Genomic DNA, 15,101 nt, shown 5'->3' on the forward strand with positions numbered 1-15,101 from the left:
TCCCGTATTTATCTAGTTATTTAAAGTCTAATCCTTAAAAAATTCCATATTTTAATTTAATTTTTCAATCCTAAAAAAATTCTACAATTCGTTTTAATTTCATTTTCATCCATTAGAATCATCATCCCATATTTATTTAAAGTCCAATCTTTCAAAAATCTCAATTCAACTTTCAACCTTAGAAATTCTATTATTCGCCCAAATGTTATTGTCGTTAACTAGAATTCTTATCCCCTATCTTTTTATTCATTTAAGGTTCAACTCTTCAAAAATTCAACGTCCTAACTTAATTTTCAATCTTAAAATTCCATTGCTCCTTTTCTATTTGTTTAAAATATTGTTTCCGTTAAGTAGCATTATTATTCCATATTATCCGTTTATTCTAATCGTTAAAGTTTAATTCATCAGAATCCGACTTCCAAGTCTAATTTCCAATCTCAAAAACTCCACCGTCCATATATCGCCGTTTAATGATTATTCTCGTTATTAATGTTATCCCATCCACTTACTTCAGTTATTCATATACCAAAGATCTCATCTCTAAATAAATTCTTAAGTTTTCAATCTCTAAATTCACATCTTCAAATCTCTAAAATTCAGTCTTTCACTATTATTTACCTAAACTTTATTATTTCACCATCGTTATTTCATTCCTTTATTTATTCACTCATCCACTTATCCCCTCATTTAAAATCCCGAACTCTCAAATCATTTTCAAGTTTCCAACCTCGTTCAAATTTAATTTCTAAAAATTCTCATTCTCACATTTAATTCCTGAAAGTCCAATCTTCAAATAAACTCTAAAATCCCAATTTTCTTTAAATAACCTTCGAGACTCCAATTTTTCAAATGAATTTCAAAAATCTGATTTTCTCTCGAATAGCTTTAATTCCATTCTGGTCTTCAAACAATCTTCTGTTTCTCTTGATTTTAATAAGCATGAACGAATTATTCGTAATTCTGAATAATGGAATTTATGGGATTAATTCATGTAAAATAAACGGGTTTTGGTGGGGGCCCAACATAAGTGAATTTATAATTGATTGATTGTTTGATTGATTTAAATTGACATGCATGATTGATGTTATTCTGCTCTATGACTTGCTCGAAATTATTTCTTAATTGTGCATTAACCTCACTTTTTGATAAGCTTATTGTGGCTTGTCGCCCAGGTACGTATCTATTCCCATTCTGGTCTTTTTATATATATGTTTTGATTCTCATATGTGCATGATAGTTCCGGGTATTCATTGTTTTCCTCATCAATTGCCACATCAGCTCCATTTTATTAGTAGGGACCCGTTTCTAGGGACTTAGAGGGGTGCTACGGTCTTTACCATACCTTCCCAATAAGTAACCTGACCTCCGAGCCCGATCCAGTTTTTTGTAGACCATCTTTTTCGAAATAAGGAGTCACACTTAAGGTTTTCTTTCTTATTTTGTTTACCCTTTAAAAATAAAACAAAAATAAGTAGCGACTCCAAGTCATTTTCTTAATAAATAAAAATAATTTTTTCAAATCAAATTAACATCGAACACGTCATCGAGTGGAAAACGCATGAGCCAAAATGCGGGGTCCACACTATTATTAGATAAATAATCAATAGTAATTTTTTTGTGTGTTTTTTTTTTTTTTTTTTTTTGTAAGGTGTGAAATATGTTTTTTGGGATGAAATTCTTCAGGATTAATTGCTTCAAGGTCTTTGAGTGTTTCTTTGAGGTAAGAAAAATTAATACATGTTTTGGCCAAAAGAGCATATTTATTTTTATATGTTATTTTGTATAATAAAAAAATTGTTTTTATTTTTATGCATGGATCAAATATATATTTTTCATGAAAAAACTATGTTAGAACATTTCTTTTGTTTATAAAAAATGAAAATTATGGAGATATGATGTTTTTGTTTTATAAGTTTGAATTAATGAAATAAGGCGTTTGACTCTAGTTTATTCTTGTCCTTAGTCAACGAGTTATAATTGTTGACCTTATATTTCTTAGCGGGGAATGTAATTGCTTTATATCCCACCCTTTAGGGATTTGGTTAGATGTTAATAATACTAGTAGTGTTTGGTTTCGTCCACCTTGAAAGGAAAAAATTTGAGGCTAGACACTAATTTGTAAAGTCCCACCTAACTTGACACCATGTGACATTTGATAACCAAAGTAAAAATATTTTGTATATATTTGATTTGAATTTGATATGAAATTGTTTTGACATAAATATGAAAATGTTTAGCTGAAAAGTTTTGAATGTATTATTATATTTAAACTCAAAAGTTTTTATGAAAATGATTATATATTATATCTCCTATTTGGAATTATAATTAAAAATGTTTGATCCATGAAACTTTATTAATATTCCTTATTAAGCGTTGATCTCATTTCCTTTCATTGACAATTTTTTAGGCACCTTAATTCGGGATAGGAATGATGGTTAGGATGAGATTTTGGCAATATTAAGACTTTTCGTTAAAACTTTATTTTTTTAAAATATTTTTTGAAAGTTAGAATTTAATGATTTCTTGAATTGTTAAGTTTGAAGTTGTTTGGACAATAACACTTTAGTTGATGTGTTAGCTTTAAAGTTGAGATTTGAAACTTATAGAATTTTATTCTACTAATCTGAATATGAATTTGGTAATTGATAATTTTCCAGTTACAAAATGAATGTTGAGGTCAATTTACACTTTGAGCTTTCAACCTTAAGATGTGAAATGATTGTCATGCCCTTAGAGTGGGTCTTAGGGCATGACATGATGTATGTGGGTCTTGGTATTGAAAGAAAAATAAACAAATTAATCATTTCAAAATTTTAGCACTATAGGAAATCTAAGCAAGAACTTTGGTGTTATGATGTTGAATTGTTCAATTGCACAAAATGGGAAGGTGTATAAGAATTGTAGTAGTTTGGCATCTAGTGTATAACTTAGTTAAGTTTGCATGCATGATCATTACCATGCACAAAACTAGTGGAAAGTTCTTGCCAAAAATGTGATAGATCATATTTTGTATAACAAGTTTATATCAATGGTGCCCACAAGATTGTTGCTGAAGATGGTCTAAAAATTGGACCAATCAATAACAAATTTCTAAAGCATAACTATGCTTGAAGAATTGTTATCACTCCATGAAGCACAAGCCTAAACTATGTTAGGAACCCCGGATTACTCCATTCCTATGCCCTAAATCTCATAGGGTGCATTCATATATATCCCTAGGCTTCTCTAAATTTATAGCAACGAAAACATATGACTATAAAAACCACTATTAACTATAGATCTAGAGATACAGTATTCATACTGTGAAACCAAGGTTTGGTTAATCTTAGTTTTGATGATAACAAAACAAGGTTTAGAACTAATGATTATATTTTAAGTGTGACTAGGCAAGATGATTTCCAAAGTGGCAATCACAAAGATAAAATCAATAAGAAGAAGAAGACCTTAAAGATAAGTGTTTTTCAAGACCTAAGCCTCATAGGATCTCTTTGTAAGGTTGTTGGTGCATTGGGTTTTTCATGCATTACATTCTTTACTTATACACCAAAATCATTCAAGAGTTATTTTGTTTTAAATCTTTTAAAAATTGGATGATTTCATGTTTTCAACTAAAACCTTATGTCAAATGCTTTCTAAACTTGTTTAAAAGGTTTTAAGTTGAAAATGATGGTTGTTGAGCAAAAAATAACTCAATTGGTTGAATCGAATAAGGAATTAGTCGACCTATTCAGCTTACTCGGTTGAAAGGTGTAAAAACCTTATCTCTCTTCCAAAATGCTTATTCGATCAATCAAGGTTGAACTTCATCTGGTCAAGTACCAGTCAAAGGGTAGTCAAGGCCCAATGGTCACCTATCATACATTAAATGCTAAAGGTTAGTGAACTGGTCGAACCAGAGCTTGATCGGACGAACCCCCAACAGGTAGTTTGGCTTTTCCCTTCTATAAAAAGGTTTCAATCTTTATTGTTTCAAGAGTTTAACCTTCTTAAACCTCTTAGGGGAGTGTTTTTTAGTACACATTGTTTTCAAACTTACATATCATTAGTGCACCATTCAATCCTAGTTAATCTTGTATTATTTGAGACTAAAGTTTTGTACTAGGATTTTGTGAGATTATTTATGAGAAAATAAAGGCTATGCTTAATTAAGAAAAACACCCAAGGGGGGAGGGGGGAGGGGGGTGTGAATTGGGTTTTTTAAATTCTTTTAAATCACAATGAGTTCAAGCACAATATAAGCAAAATAAAGAGATAGAGTTAGAGAATTCAAACTCGGATTTCATAGTAGTTCAACACTTCCTTGCTTACGTCCACTCTCCTCAATCTCCTAATCGAGTGAGGGTTCCACTAACTTGAAACTTCAACCAAGCTTCCAATCTTCTTACACTTGGATTCCGGCTCCAATGGGCTCTTACACAATCTTTTTAAGATTTAAACCTCTTGAAGGCTTTAACACTCAGTTTTTACAAGAATGAATCCCTCAACCTAGCTTAAAGATAGCTCAAATACAAGACAAATCTAGGATGACACACAAGAGTGCACTAAAGGATATGCAAGTGATGATTTAATGCACTAAGAAAGAAATGAGAGCTTTTTGATCAAGAACAGATAGGTAGATAATTGATTGCAAGTGTTCTCTTGTCAATAAATGAAGTAGAGCTCTCAATTTATAGGTTTCTAAGCTCGGGAGTCAAAAACAACAAAAGGTAACCTTGACCGGTTGAGTTAGGGGTTGATCGGTTCACTAGCCGTTGGAGCATTTAATGCTTGACAGGTTACCGTTGCCTAGATCAGACCTCGATCGAACCTTGATCGGGAAGAGAAGGCTACTGGGAGAGAGAGAAAATTTTGTGTATCCCTCAATCGGACCTCAACCAGACAAGGGTAATCGGTCGACCGGCTCCCCAACCGATTGAGTCGGTTGGCCATAGCTTTGACCGGTTGAGCCTTTTGGCCCCAAAAACCTATTTTTTTCAATTCCTTTCTTTTCTATCACTTAGGCAAGGTTTTTAGGTGAATTATTATGCCAATTTTAAAACATTTTGCCTAAGGTACATTTGTTAAAACTCGGGTTTTAATGAAATCGAAGTTTTAAAGAATAAACCGAGTTTTCTAAATTGCATGAAATGGTATGAAAATCCTAAGTGCACTCATGCATTCATCTTACATTAGTTTCCTATGATCACAAGTCTTCCAAAAGTCTCGATCTTATATCCATTTGGTCATTTGATGAATTTTTGAGTTTATGCATGAGATTCTTAACCATTAAACCAATTAGTCATTTAACCATGGTTTGTTATCATCAAAACCCGATTAGGAGAGCTCTTTGGCTAACAATTTCCTATCTTCATTTATAAATCTTTGAGATGAAAAATCTAAGTGTGAGGTATCACTTAGGGATTCTCAAGTGTGAGGTATCACTTAAGAGGTTGTTCAAGAGTGAGGTATCTCTTAAAGATTGTAAAAGGTGCTTAGAACTAAAATTTCAAGAGGTTTGATTGGAACCATAATCCAATTGTATTACTTGAAGGCTTGGGTTGGAAGCCTTGAATTAGTGGAACCTCAAGTTTGGGATTGAAGCTAGAGGAGAATGGATGAAGGTCGGGTTGCACTGAACCACTATAAAAATCTTGTGTTTATATTCTCTCTTCCTTACCCTTTTATTTTATATGCAATTGTTTTTATATGGTTTTGCTATATATTTTGCATATAATTGTCTTTTGCATTCACATAATTTAAATTTGCAAAAAAAGATCATCACCCTATTCACCCTTTTTCTAGGGTGATTACCTTAGGTTGAATTAACCAAATTTTATAACACATACATGTGATCTAGATGTTCCCAGATCAAAATCCATCCAACGAAGAAGAAGCCTAAAGAGTTCAAAGGTCTCATACACCCAAGATCTTTTGTTCGATGACTCGATTCACGATCTTGGCATACCAAAGTGTGGGTAGTGGAAAGGAGGAAGCTTTGGCTCTCTCTATTTTTCTAAAAGTGGAAGATGACTAACTAAAAGTCATTAGAAAACCTTAACCCATAAGGAGGTATTTATACAGTTACTCACTAGGCTTTAAGTGACTTGAACCCATCAAGGCTTGGGTCACTTAATCTAGCCCTAACATGTCTTAATTGATTAATTAACCACATAAGGCCATCTAATTAATCAATTAGTCAAATCTAGAGACCTTATTTATTATCCCCTATGCAACCTTGTGTAATTATCAAAATGCCCTTATGCATAAGAATGAACCTAAAGCCAATCCAACCCTCATAAATTGTGTCATCATGGTATATAAGCTCAGAGTGGGGACCATTGAGACCCATAGGAGTACTGACTACCTCATAATCCAATTTTGAAGTTGATTCAACATTCTACTAAAGAGAATCAATTGCACTCCAGTGCCTTATGTAAATAACAACGAGACAAAGCTCGCATTCATGACCTACTATCCACTACATGCAGATTCCCCATGAAACTGGTGCCTATAATCTAACAAATTAGTGTTATCACCTATCAATATTATCTCTAAAATCCTTGAGTTATAGATCTCACTTATTATGTGATCAATTGACATACTCTAACTCCAAGGAGCATATGTCAAATTCCACTAAAGGAATTACTGTGGCCACAAATTTCATGATCACATGTTCTTTGGATCACCCAAAGAGACACACCATCTCAATCCCATGACATATCATGGTGCCTCTATTGAGAATGCCTATTATAACCAGCCTACATCAACAATGACCTAATCCATAGAGATATATGACTACTTTAGGGTCTCACCCATAGGTCAAAACTTTCTATTGATTTTGACACAGGTTAAATGTCCTCTCAAGGTTGAGAGTCCATGCAGTATAGTAACTTGGTGAATCATGGCAATTGATAGCCTTGCGTCATGATTCACCATAGGTCATGTCCAATGTGCATCATATACACTAGTACGCTCACCATAGGAAACCCATCCCAACTGCCAAGACAAGTCATCCCTTCAATTAGGAGGTGGTACACTGTAGTCTCTACTAGATTGCCCAAATCCATGAAATGACTATGGATAACTCATCTACTTATAAGGAACCCATAACTTGTATCTTTTGTGCAACTCCTAATGCTCTTAAATCATGTACAATGTAAGAGATATGGGTTAAATGTTTAAATCAATGTTGATACACCAAAAGGATAGTAAGGAGATAGTTAAGTTTAACTTTATTACATCATGTCTTGTTTTTAAGGGCTCAATCCCAACAAACTACACATCGCTTCCAATCCATATGAGCTTAAATTACCTACGACACAAAAAACAAGAAAAAAAAAATCCACCACATTGAAAACCTAAAAATTCGACTTAGGTAAAAGTTATGACGTGCTTACAAGATTAAAATCTTTAGTCTTGGCAAAAGTTAGAGAACTAAAAAGAAAAAAAAAAAAAAAAAAAAAAAAACCTTGTTTGCTAAATTGAAAACTTGGAAAGGCGACCTAGGAAAAAGTTAGGACATGCTCGCAAAATTAAGATCTTTAGTCTTGGCAAAAGTTAGAGCACAAAAAAAGAAAAAAAAAATTCTTGAACTGCATTGTGACTATGTTAGAACTTGATCACATCTTGGATACGTAAGTAGCTTAGAAATTCATTCCAAGTTCAATCACATAAAAAATAAAAATAAAAAATAAAAAATCTTTTTTCTTAAACTGCGTTATGACTTGATCTCAGCCCGAGTATGTATGCAACTTGGACATTCATTCCAAGTTTAGTCACATAAAAAAAACATTTTTTTTTCTTAAACTATAAACGAACTGATGAGAGAACACAAAACAATTGAGGAAATTCTCAAGGACCAGAGAGGTATTTATATGGCAGTTAAGTGTTCTTTAGGTTCTTCTAACCAAAATGAGAAGAACATTATAGAATTCACCAAGCAGAAGGGAAAGTTCAAGGGCAAGGGAAGAAGAAGAAGAAGAGTAAGGGTCATGACAAGTGTTTCCTTTGTGGTAAAAAAGGCCATTAGAAGAAGGAATGCCCTTAGTTCTTGAAGAGACAATCAGGTATGCATCATTCTCTTTTAGTTGAATCATGTTTAGTATTAGATTCCACTAACTCTTGGTGGATAAATTTTGGAGTCATTGATCATGTTTATAATTCTTTATAGGGGTTTTAGCTAAGGGAAAGGTTGAATGATGGGAATATGTACCTAACATTAGCTTTTGAAGCAAGAATTATTGTACAGGCGATGGGATGTGTTACCCTTATCTTAGATGATAGTTGTCTTCTAAAGTTAAAAGATTGTCTTTATGTTTTTGAGTCTAGGAAGAATTTGATTTTGATTTCTAATTTTTGTAAATAGAGTTTATCATAAGCTTAAATTATGACTAAAAACTTAAGTTGTTTGTTTGATAGTCAAATGGGTAGAATTTTAATAGTTATATGTCTCAATAACAATTTATAATTTTTAACTAAAATAAAATATATATTTTATACCTATTTATTATTTCACTTAATGTTGTAATTATAAAATAATTAATGAAATATAAAATATTTCAAGTTAATTAGTTATTTAATATTTTAGTAATATGATTTCATAATTGAAAAAATATATTTAATTTTTATAATTTTTAAATATATAAAATTAATAAATTTATAAAAGATGAACATGTCATAAATGGATTCGATTATAAATATATTATTTTGACACAAATAAACAAAAGATTTAGATGGACTGAATAAATAAATCCAAATACGACATGGTTATTATAACATAATTACAATATAATTACGAATAAGTCTCATTCCAAACCTTCAAATTTGTGTGAATTAAGAGTGGTGTTGTTGGGTGATGTGAAAATTAAGGAGAAAAAGAAAAGGGAAAAATCATAACCCTTGTCCTCAAATGCTTCCTATAGCTACATTAATAATTTAATATGGTCCCTATTTTTGAAGATTGGGTATTCTTTTACGAGGTCCCATGTATGGGCCATATTAGTGTGGTGGCCCAGCCGTTCCCTTTTGTACATGAGTTCATGGGTGTAGTGATTTGGGCTGAACTGGACTTCAAAGATCATTTCAAAATTTTGAAAGTCAAACTCAAAGAATTGGTGACGTGGCGATAAATATCGGCAACTAATTGATAAAAATAATAGTAAAATATTGATATATTGCCAAAAAAGAAATAAATTTGACAAACACTTAAAATACCGTATTTGGTATAAGAGAATGAAGAGTAGGAATGCATTTGGATAACTTAAATGAATATTTTAAAATTACTATTTTACCCTTATATTTTGGTTAGGTTTTTATGACTTTGTATGATTAATTTTATTTATTGAGTAAAAATTATTTTTCTTAAGCTTATTATTTTTTTTAAAAAAAAAACCTTTCAACCCATATTCTTCTAAAATAAAAATAAAAAATCATTTTAAATTAAATGTAAGAGTATTATTATCAATCTATTTTTTAATTCATACTTTCATTATTATCAAACACTAAAATCAAAACAAATAATCATTTCAATCTTACATTCCAAAATACATCCAAACACAATAATTGAAATTATCAAATTCATCTTTATTCAGAAAAAAAATAGAGGCATGGACATGGAAATACTGTTTTTACTTCATACAACAAAATAGAGGCATCTGTGACCACCACCCACTGGCCTGTATGCTTCTAACTAAAACCATTTGTAAGTATCAATAATCTGAAGAAACATGCAAATCAGGTATCCCCCTTCTTCTCTAAGTGCTTCCTCCCATTCAGATGAAAGGCCATGTTGCGCTCACTCTTGCAGGTTACATTACATGCCCCACACCATAATCTTAACTGGTCCTTGATCTGATCCAAGTGACTCTTCCCATTTAGGTGAGAATCCATGTCCACCTTGCTGTTGCAACTCACACTACAGATACTGCACCATAATCCTAACCGTTCCTTCAGCTGCTCCAAGTGCCTCCTCCCATTTCGGTGAGAGGCCATATCAACCTCACTGCTGCACCTTACATTGCAGTTACTGCACCATAATTCAGACAGCTGCTTTATCCTATCAAAGTGCCTCCTTCCATTGAGATGAGAGGCCATTTCAAGCTCCCTTGTGCAGCTTACATTACAGATATTGCACCATGATCTCAACTCTTTCATTCCATCACCAGTTTGCCTTAAGTTCTTCTGATGGCCTTGCTCATTGGTCTGTACCTCTTGCTTTTTGTTATTCTTCTGGTTCGGTCCATTGCTAGATGCAGACTTTTGTCGCTCATCATCTTTGGTCTCATCAAGTTTCTTCACTGTTGAAGCAGCTGAGATTCCATTGTTTTTGGAATTCAGATTGTTGGAAGTACACTTCGGTTGCTCCTCTTTGGTGGACTGATCAGATTTCTTGGCCATTGAAGCAGATGGGGAACAATTGGTTTTGGTTGCCTGGTTTTTGGCTCTCAGCTGCTCAGAAATGGCCTGATGTCTCTTCCCTTGAAGGTGGGAATTGAAGGTCGCTTCAGTTTGGGTTGTGAACTGGCACACAGCACAAGCCCACTCTTTCTGGACTTTCTCATGAAGAGGTATCTTGGGGGTTCTATCGTCTCTACATGCCTCAATTTCTGCAGCCACCAGTGTTGCTGCCCTTTCTTTTATCTCCACAGCACAGGTTGTATTACTTGTAGTTTCACCAAGATTTATCTCTGTTTGTTTAACCTGAAAATATGGCAGTTTGTAAAAGTTAACAGAAAGCTGTTTGTTGGTTTGCCCTGATTTGGACTGTCAAAAACATAATCTCAGCAGAGCAAATGCAAGAAATTAATGGGAAAAAGGTACTTATGACCATAATCAGTCCCTCATTTTGGTAAACCATATAGCTGATAAGCAACCACAATGCACGTGAGCATGATGCTTAAAATCCTATAGTATATTGGCTAAACATCAAGAACCATATGCAATAATTAGAATTCCAACTTCCTTAGTTCTCAAGATAACCTGAATGATGACTTCTGTCATCTGACACACGGCTTAATGATCCCTTTCCTATGCCAAGGAAGGGTGGTGTCATAAACCTGCAGATGCTGATCTCATGGATGGAGGCTGGATCTTCTTTGTTATCCATGAGACATGAATGCAGAACTAAGATGGATACAGAGAAATGGATTTGAGTACTTCAATCCCTTGAATTAAAGAGGCTGACCATGGCATATCTCTCTATGATTTGAAGCAGAAGGGAATCCTTTCACTCAGCCCAATGAGCCAGAAGTGCATGGCCACAATGGACTCAGAGGAAAGAGTATGACCACTTTACTCTTTCAAGATGAAGAGGATACCACGTGCCATATATCCAATAAGATTGAAAAGTGGGTTAAGCCCCCTAAGTTTCACCTCTATGATCAAGGGAATAAGAGGGTTGAAAAAAGTCAGACCCATCTCAATGGATCATCATTAAAGGTCGACTTAGGGTAAGACACTAATGGTTATATGCTTCACCAAGTCATGAATATAATGGAATTACTGAAGGGACTGCATTTTCCATTCACAAAGGATGACAAAAATTACTTAAGCGGTAGGGGGAACTACAAAATAGTATTTGGCCATTTTTCAACTTAGCTATTTTCCACTCTCATTGTGTTTCACACAAGAGTTGTGCATGTGTCTAAATTCGTTCATTACTTATGTCTCAGCTTTATCAGCATCTGGAACTCTGTCTTAACTTGTAGCCAAATAGTTTGTAGGGGCAAAATTAATCCTAGTGAAATATGAGGAGCCATTTAAATATGACATGAAACCTTACCCACTGTGCTGTACCACCAAATGTTCTCTGTGTTACTTCTGTCACTTTGACCTCCTCCTTAGCAGCATTAGGCCATTCACACTTCACATGATTCAAGGACAATTCCAAAATCATTCAACATTCATGTCTTAAAATAATAACAATAATAATAATAATAATCCTTGTGTGAAGACAGCCTACTTTATATATAAAAAGCAAAACTTACCCTCTTTGCTCCATCCCCCCCATTTTTTATCTCTGTTACTTTGACTACTTGGATCTCCTTTTGAGCGACATTAGGCTCTTCACACTTCCACTGAGGTGAGAAAAAAGGTGAGAAGAATCAATCATAAAAGGAATTCATGAATTGCAAAAACATGCACGAATGAATTATTATTTTGAAAATTATTGATTATTTCACCATAAAAAATATCATTTAATCCATAAACTTGTTCTCTTTCTCACAGAAACATACATAAAGTGGTTTTTCTTTTAAAACCGTGGCCATTGAATCAAATGCATCAGTAATTTACCTGTTCCCCTTTTTTCTCCGGTGCTGCAGGTGCTTTGATCTCTTTCACTTCAACATTAGGCTTTGTGCTCCTCAACTGAAAAGTCATGTGTAAAGAAGAGGACAGTGAGAGAGAAACCATAACCAACATGTTCCCAGAAGAGTCGATTACTGAATTAAATTCTGGGCTATCACAGTTGAATCTGATTATGCATATATAATTATGTAAATCTAAATGCACATGCATATGTGAAAAAATGAGAACACGATTATATATAGATATATACATGAATTTAGACCAAATGATTTTAGATGACCTGCTATAGTCATTTTTTACCTGAACATTTCAAATAAAACTCTGTTTGACTTGTTGATAATCCTACTTATAATGGCATACCTTCCTAGCAAGTAGTTTCTCCAAAGCTTCAGGTCCATTCTCCTTAATATATTGGTCCGCTGAAACAAGAAAGGTTTCTCTGCTATGAAACTTCTTTTTTGATTCATTGAAGAGCCAATTCATGACAACTTGTGGATCCATGGACAAGCATGGATGAACTAGGTGTTGATAGACAGAATATGAACCATCAAAATGCGGTATCACCATCCAGCAGATGACCATCAGCTTTATGTAAGGCCAGAATGGTACCCTGACATGCATTATATAAGAAAATAAAATATTTAAAAAAAATACTTAAATCTCATGATGACAAGGCAAATAGAAAAATGATCACAAAATCATCTGATCTTCCAGGGAAAAAACAAAACTACACAGACTTTTTAAACACCATTTACAAAAGGGAAAATAAATTTCTTCGAATTTCAGTTTCTGTTAAATTTATATGCATCCACTTGGATGGACTACATAAGCTCGGTTTTAACTTTCAATATCTATTATGAAGAGTTGAAAAAGAAATGAAGAAAACAAAAACATTAGAATTGTGCACAGATTAGAGCTTTCAATGGGTCCAAAGATGATCAGCATTTGCCCCAATTAAGCTTCAAGTGAGAGATTAGATCCAGTTGCCCTACAAAAACTTGTCAGATTCCGAATTTTCTATTTCCATTTGTTTCTCAGCATCCAAATGATGCATACAGCTTAATTTGATTTCAAGGCAGGCAAATTCCATGGAAATAAGTGCATCCATGCTTTCAAGTTCCCTATAAAGATGAGACATAAAAACTTGTAGATCCATCTTATTTCCAAAGCTGACACCCTAAAAGAAGAAAACCACCTCCTTGAACTATCAAAAAGTGTACAATTTAGTTAATAAATTACCTGGACTTATGTTTTGTGTTCCAAGTAGCACAATAAGGTAGGTCGGGTGCACCCGCATTTTCAAAGAAAAATTTTCCTTAAACAAGAAAATCACATTCCACGTTTATATTTCATTAATTTCTGACATATCCACAATGATCTTGAAATTGAGAATAAATCCCAAATTAGCTTGAAAATTCCATGAACTCAGCCAAACACAAACACCCTTCAGACCATTTATCCAAATGAAAATTATTGTACTTTAAAAAAACAAAAATAAACCACTTCTTTTTCAAATGTTATAACCTTTCTGCTGATCAGATTGTGGGCATTAGTCAAAGCAGAGAAATGAAGGATATAAAATACATGGAGGCCTGGAACGTTAAACATCTCGATTATTTTCATAGGAAAGAAAACTGAAAAAAGCAACTCCAAATTCCTTAAGGGCAAAGAAATGAAACAAACAGAGTCACATATAGTGGAATGCAGTTGAGCAAAATTACCATTCAAGGAGCTTGGAAAAAGCATGATCAAAGAGTGAAATCAAGGAAAATAGAACCCAATACGCCACCAACTTCCGAAAGTCTGAGATTGAGTTAGTCTCAATTGCCCGAATTGAAGCACATCTGTGAAGAACCGAGATGATGTTGATGATTATTACGATAATAAAGAATAATCCTTTCCCTTTTCAGTTTCCCAACACAACAAATGTAACTGAACTATTCGTAGAACAAGAAAAGAGTAAATGAATCATCATATCTTGAGGTGTAAGACCAAGACTTACAGAGGATAACCCAGTGCAAATAGAGGCCTGCAAGTAGAAATCCAAACAAATGACTAACAATCAATGACAAGAATGTGGGTAATTCAAAGAAAATAGATAAAACCAACCGGGAGAAATCAAAGAAAATCCCATGTTTGTCCTCAAACAGAGAATTCCACTTCATTTTCCAAAAATTTCCAATGGCGAGAAAATGCGTGGACAACATACCAGGCAAGAATATCAAAGCATGCAGCTGAGAACTTGAGAACATTCATAAAACCCATCTGGGAATTGAGGGATGAGCTGAGCTTTCTCAGGTTATCTGTAAAGAGAAAGAGGAAAGAAAAAAAAAAGAAGAAGATTCTTGAAGTGTGCTCTCTTGGAGTGGTTTTCTTTAGTTTTTATAAGAGACGCGGGAGAAGTCAAGCACGAATACTTACAGCATAAATAAAATAGACCAAAAGGAAGACAATGCCATTGGTTTGCCTGTTGTGTCTTTAATGACGATATTGCCCTTGTAATTCCATACTCGCTGGGGTGAAGAGCCATCGACACTCGCACAGATAAAGCATCCAGACTCTAGAGCAGAGAAGTGGTTGAGTAGATGGCGAGTATGGAGTTTCAGTGTAGATGAGAAATTGGGGGAACATAATCGTACGAACAAAAGGACCTTGAGACTTAGGTCCACGCGGCGAAATGTGATGGGTTTGAGGAAGAGGAGAAGAAAAGACTTAAGCGCTAAGCGAAGAAGGGCGCGGAAATCTTGGAGCAGATGAGACAAGAAGAAATTCCACCCACTTACCATCCACGCTAATTTGCCTTTGTTAAATACTAT

At 33.9% G+C, this 15,101-nt stretch overlaps 1 protein-coding gene across 1 annotated transcript; it reads right to left on the reverse strand.

The window, feature by feature from the left end:
- Positions 1-9,537: 9,537 nt before the first annotated feature.
- Positions 9,538-14,647, reverse strand: LOC117910179. Its single transcript, XM_034824237.1, has 8 exons — positions 14,495-14,647; positions 14,288-14,314; positions 14,007-14,129; positions 12,646-12,895; positions 12,271-12,345; positions 11,964-12,053; positions 11,759-11,839; positions 9,538-10,677 (listed from the first exon to the last, which is right to left on the reverse strand). Exons 1-8 carry the CDS (start codon positions 14,548-14,550, stop codon positions 9,712-9,714), a joined length of 1,668 nt encoding a protein of 555 aa, XP_034680128.1. The 5' UTR covers positions 14,551-14,647; the 3' UTR covers positions 9,538-9,711.
- Positions 14,648-15,101: the final 454 nt, after the last annotated feature.

This window comes from Vitis riparia, unplaced genomic scaffold (assembly GCF_004353265.1).
Source record: "Vitis riparia cultivar Riparia Gloire de Montpellier isolate 1030 unplaced genomic scaffold, EGFV_Vit.rip_1.0 scaffold641_pilon_pilon, whole genome shotgun sequence".
Taxonomy (NCBI): domain Eukaryota; kingdom Viridiplantae; phylum Streptophyta; class Magnoliopsida; order Vitales; family Vitaceae; genus Vitis; species Vitis riparia.

Excerpts from the sequence above, each read along its gene's own strand:
- LOC117910179 (XM_034824237.1), bottom strand. The coding sequence starts at position 14,550 with ATGGGTTTTATGAATGTTCTCAAGTTCTCAGCTGCATGCTTTGATATT. Across the intron at positions 14,315-14,494 it reads TGCTTTGATATTCTTGCCTG|GCCTCTATTTGCACTGGGTT; the intron begins GTATGTTGTCCA and ends TTCTACTTGCAG. Across the intron at positions 12,896-14,006 it reads TTTTCCAAGCTCCTTGAATG|GGTACCATTCTGGCCTTACA; the intron begins GTAATTTTGCTC and ends AATGCATGTCAG.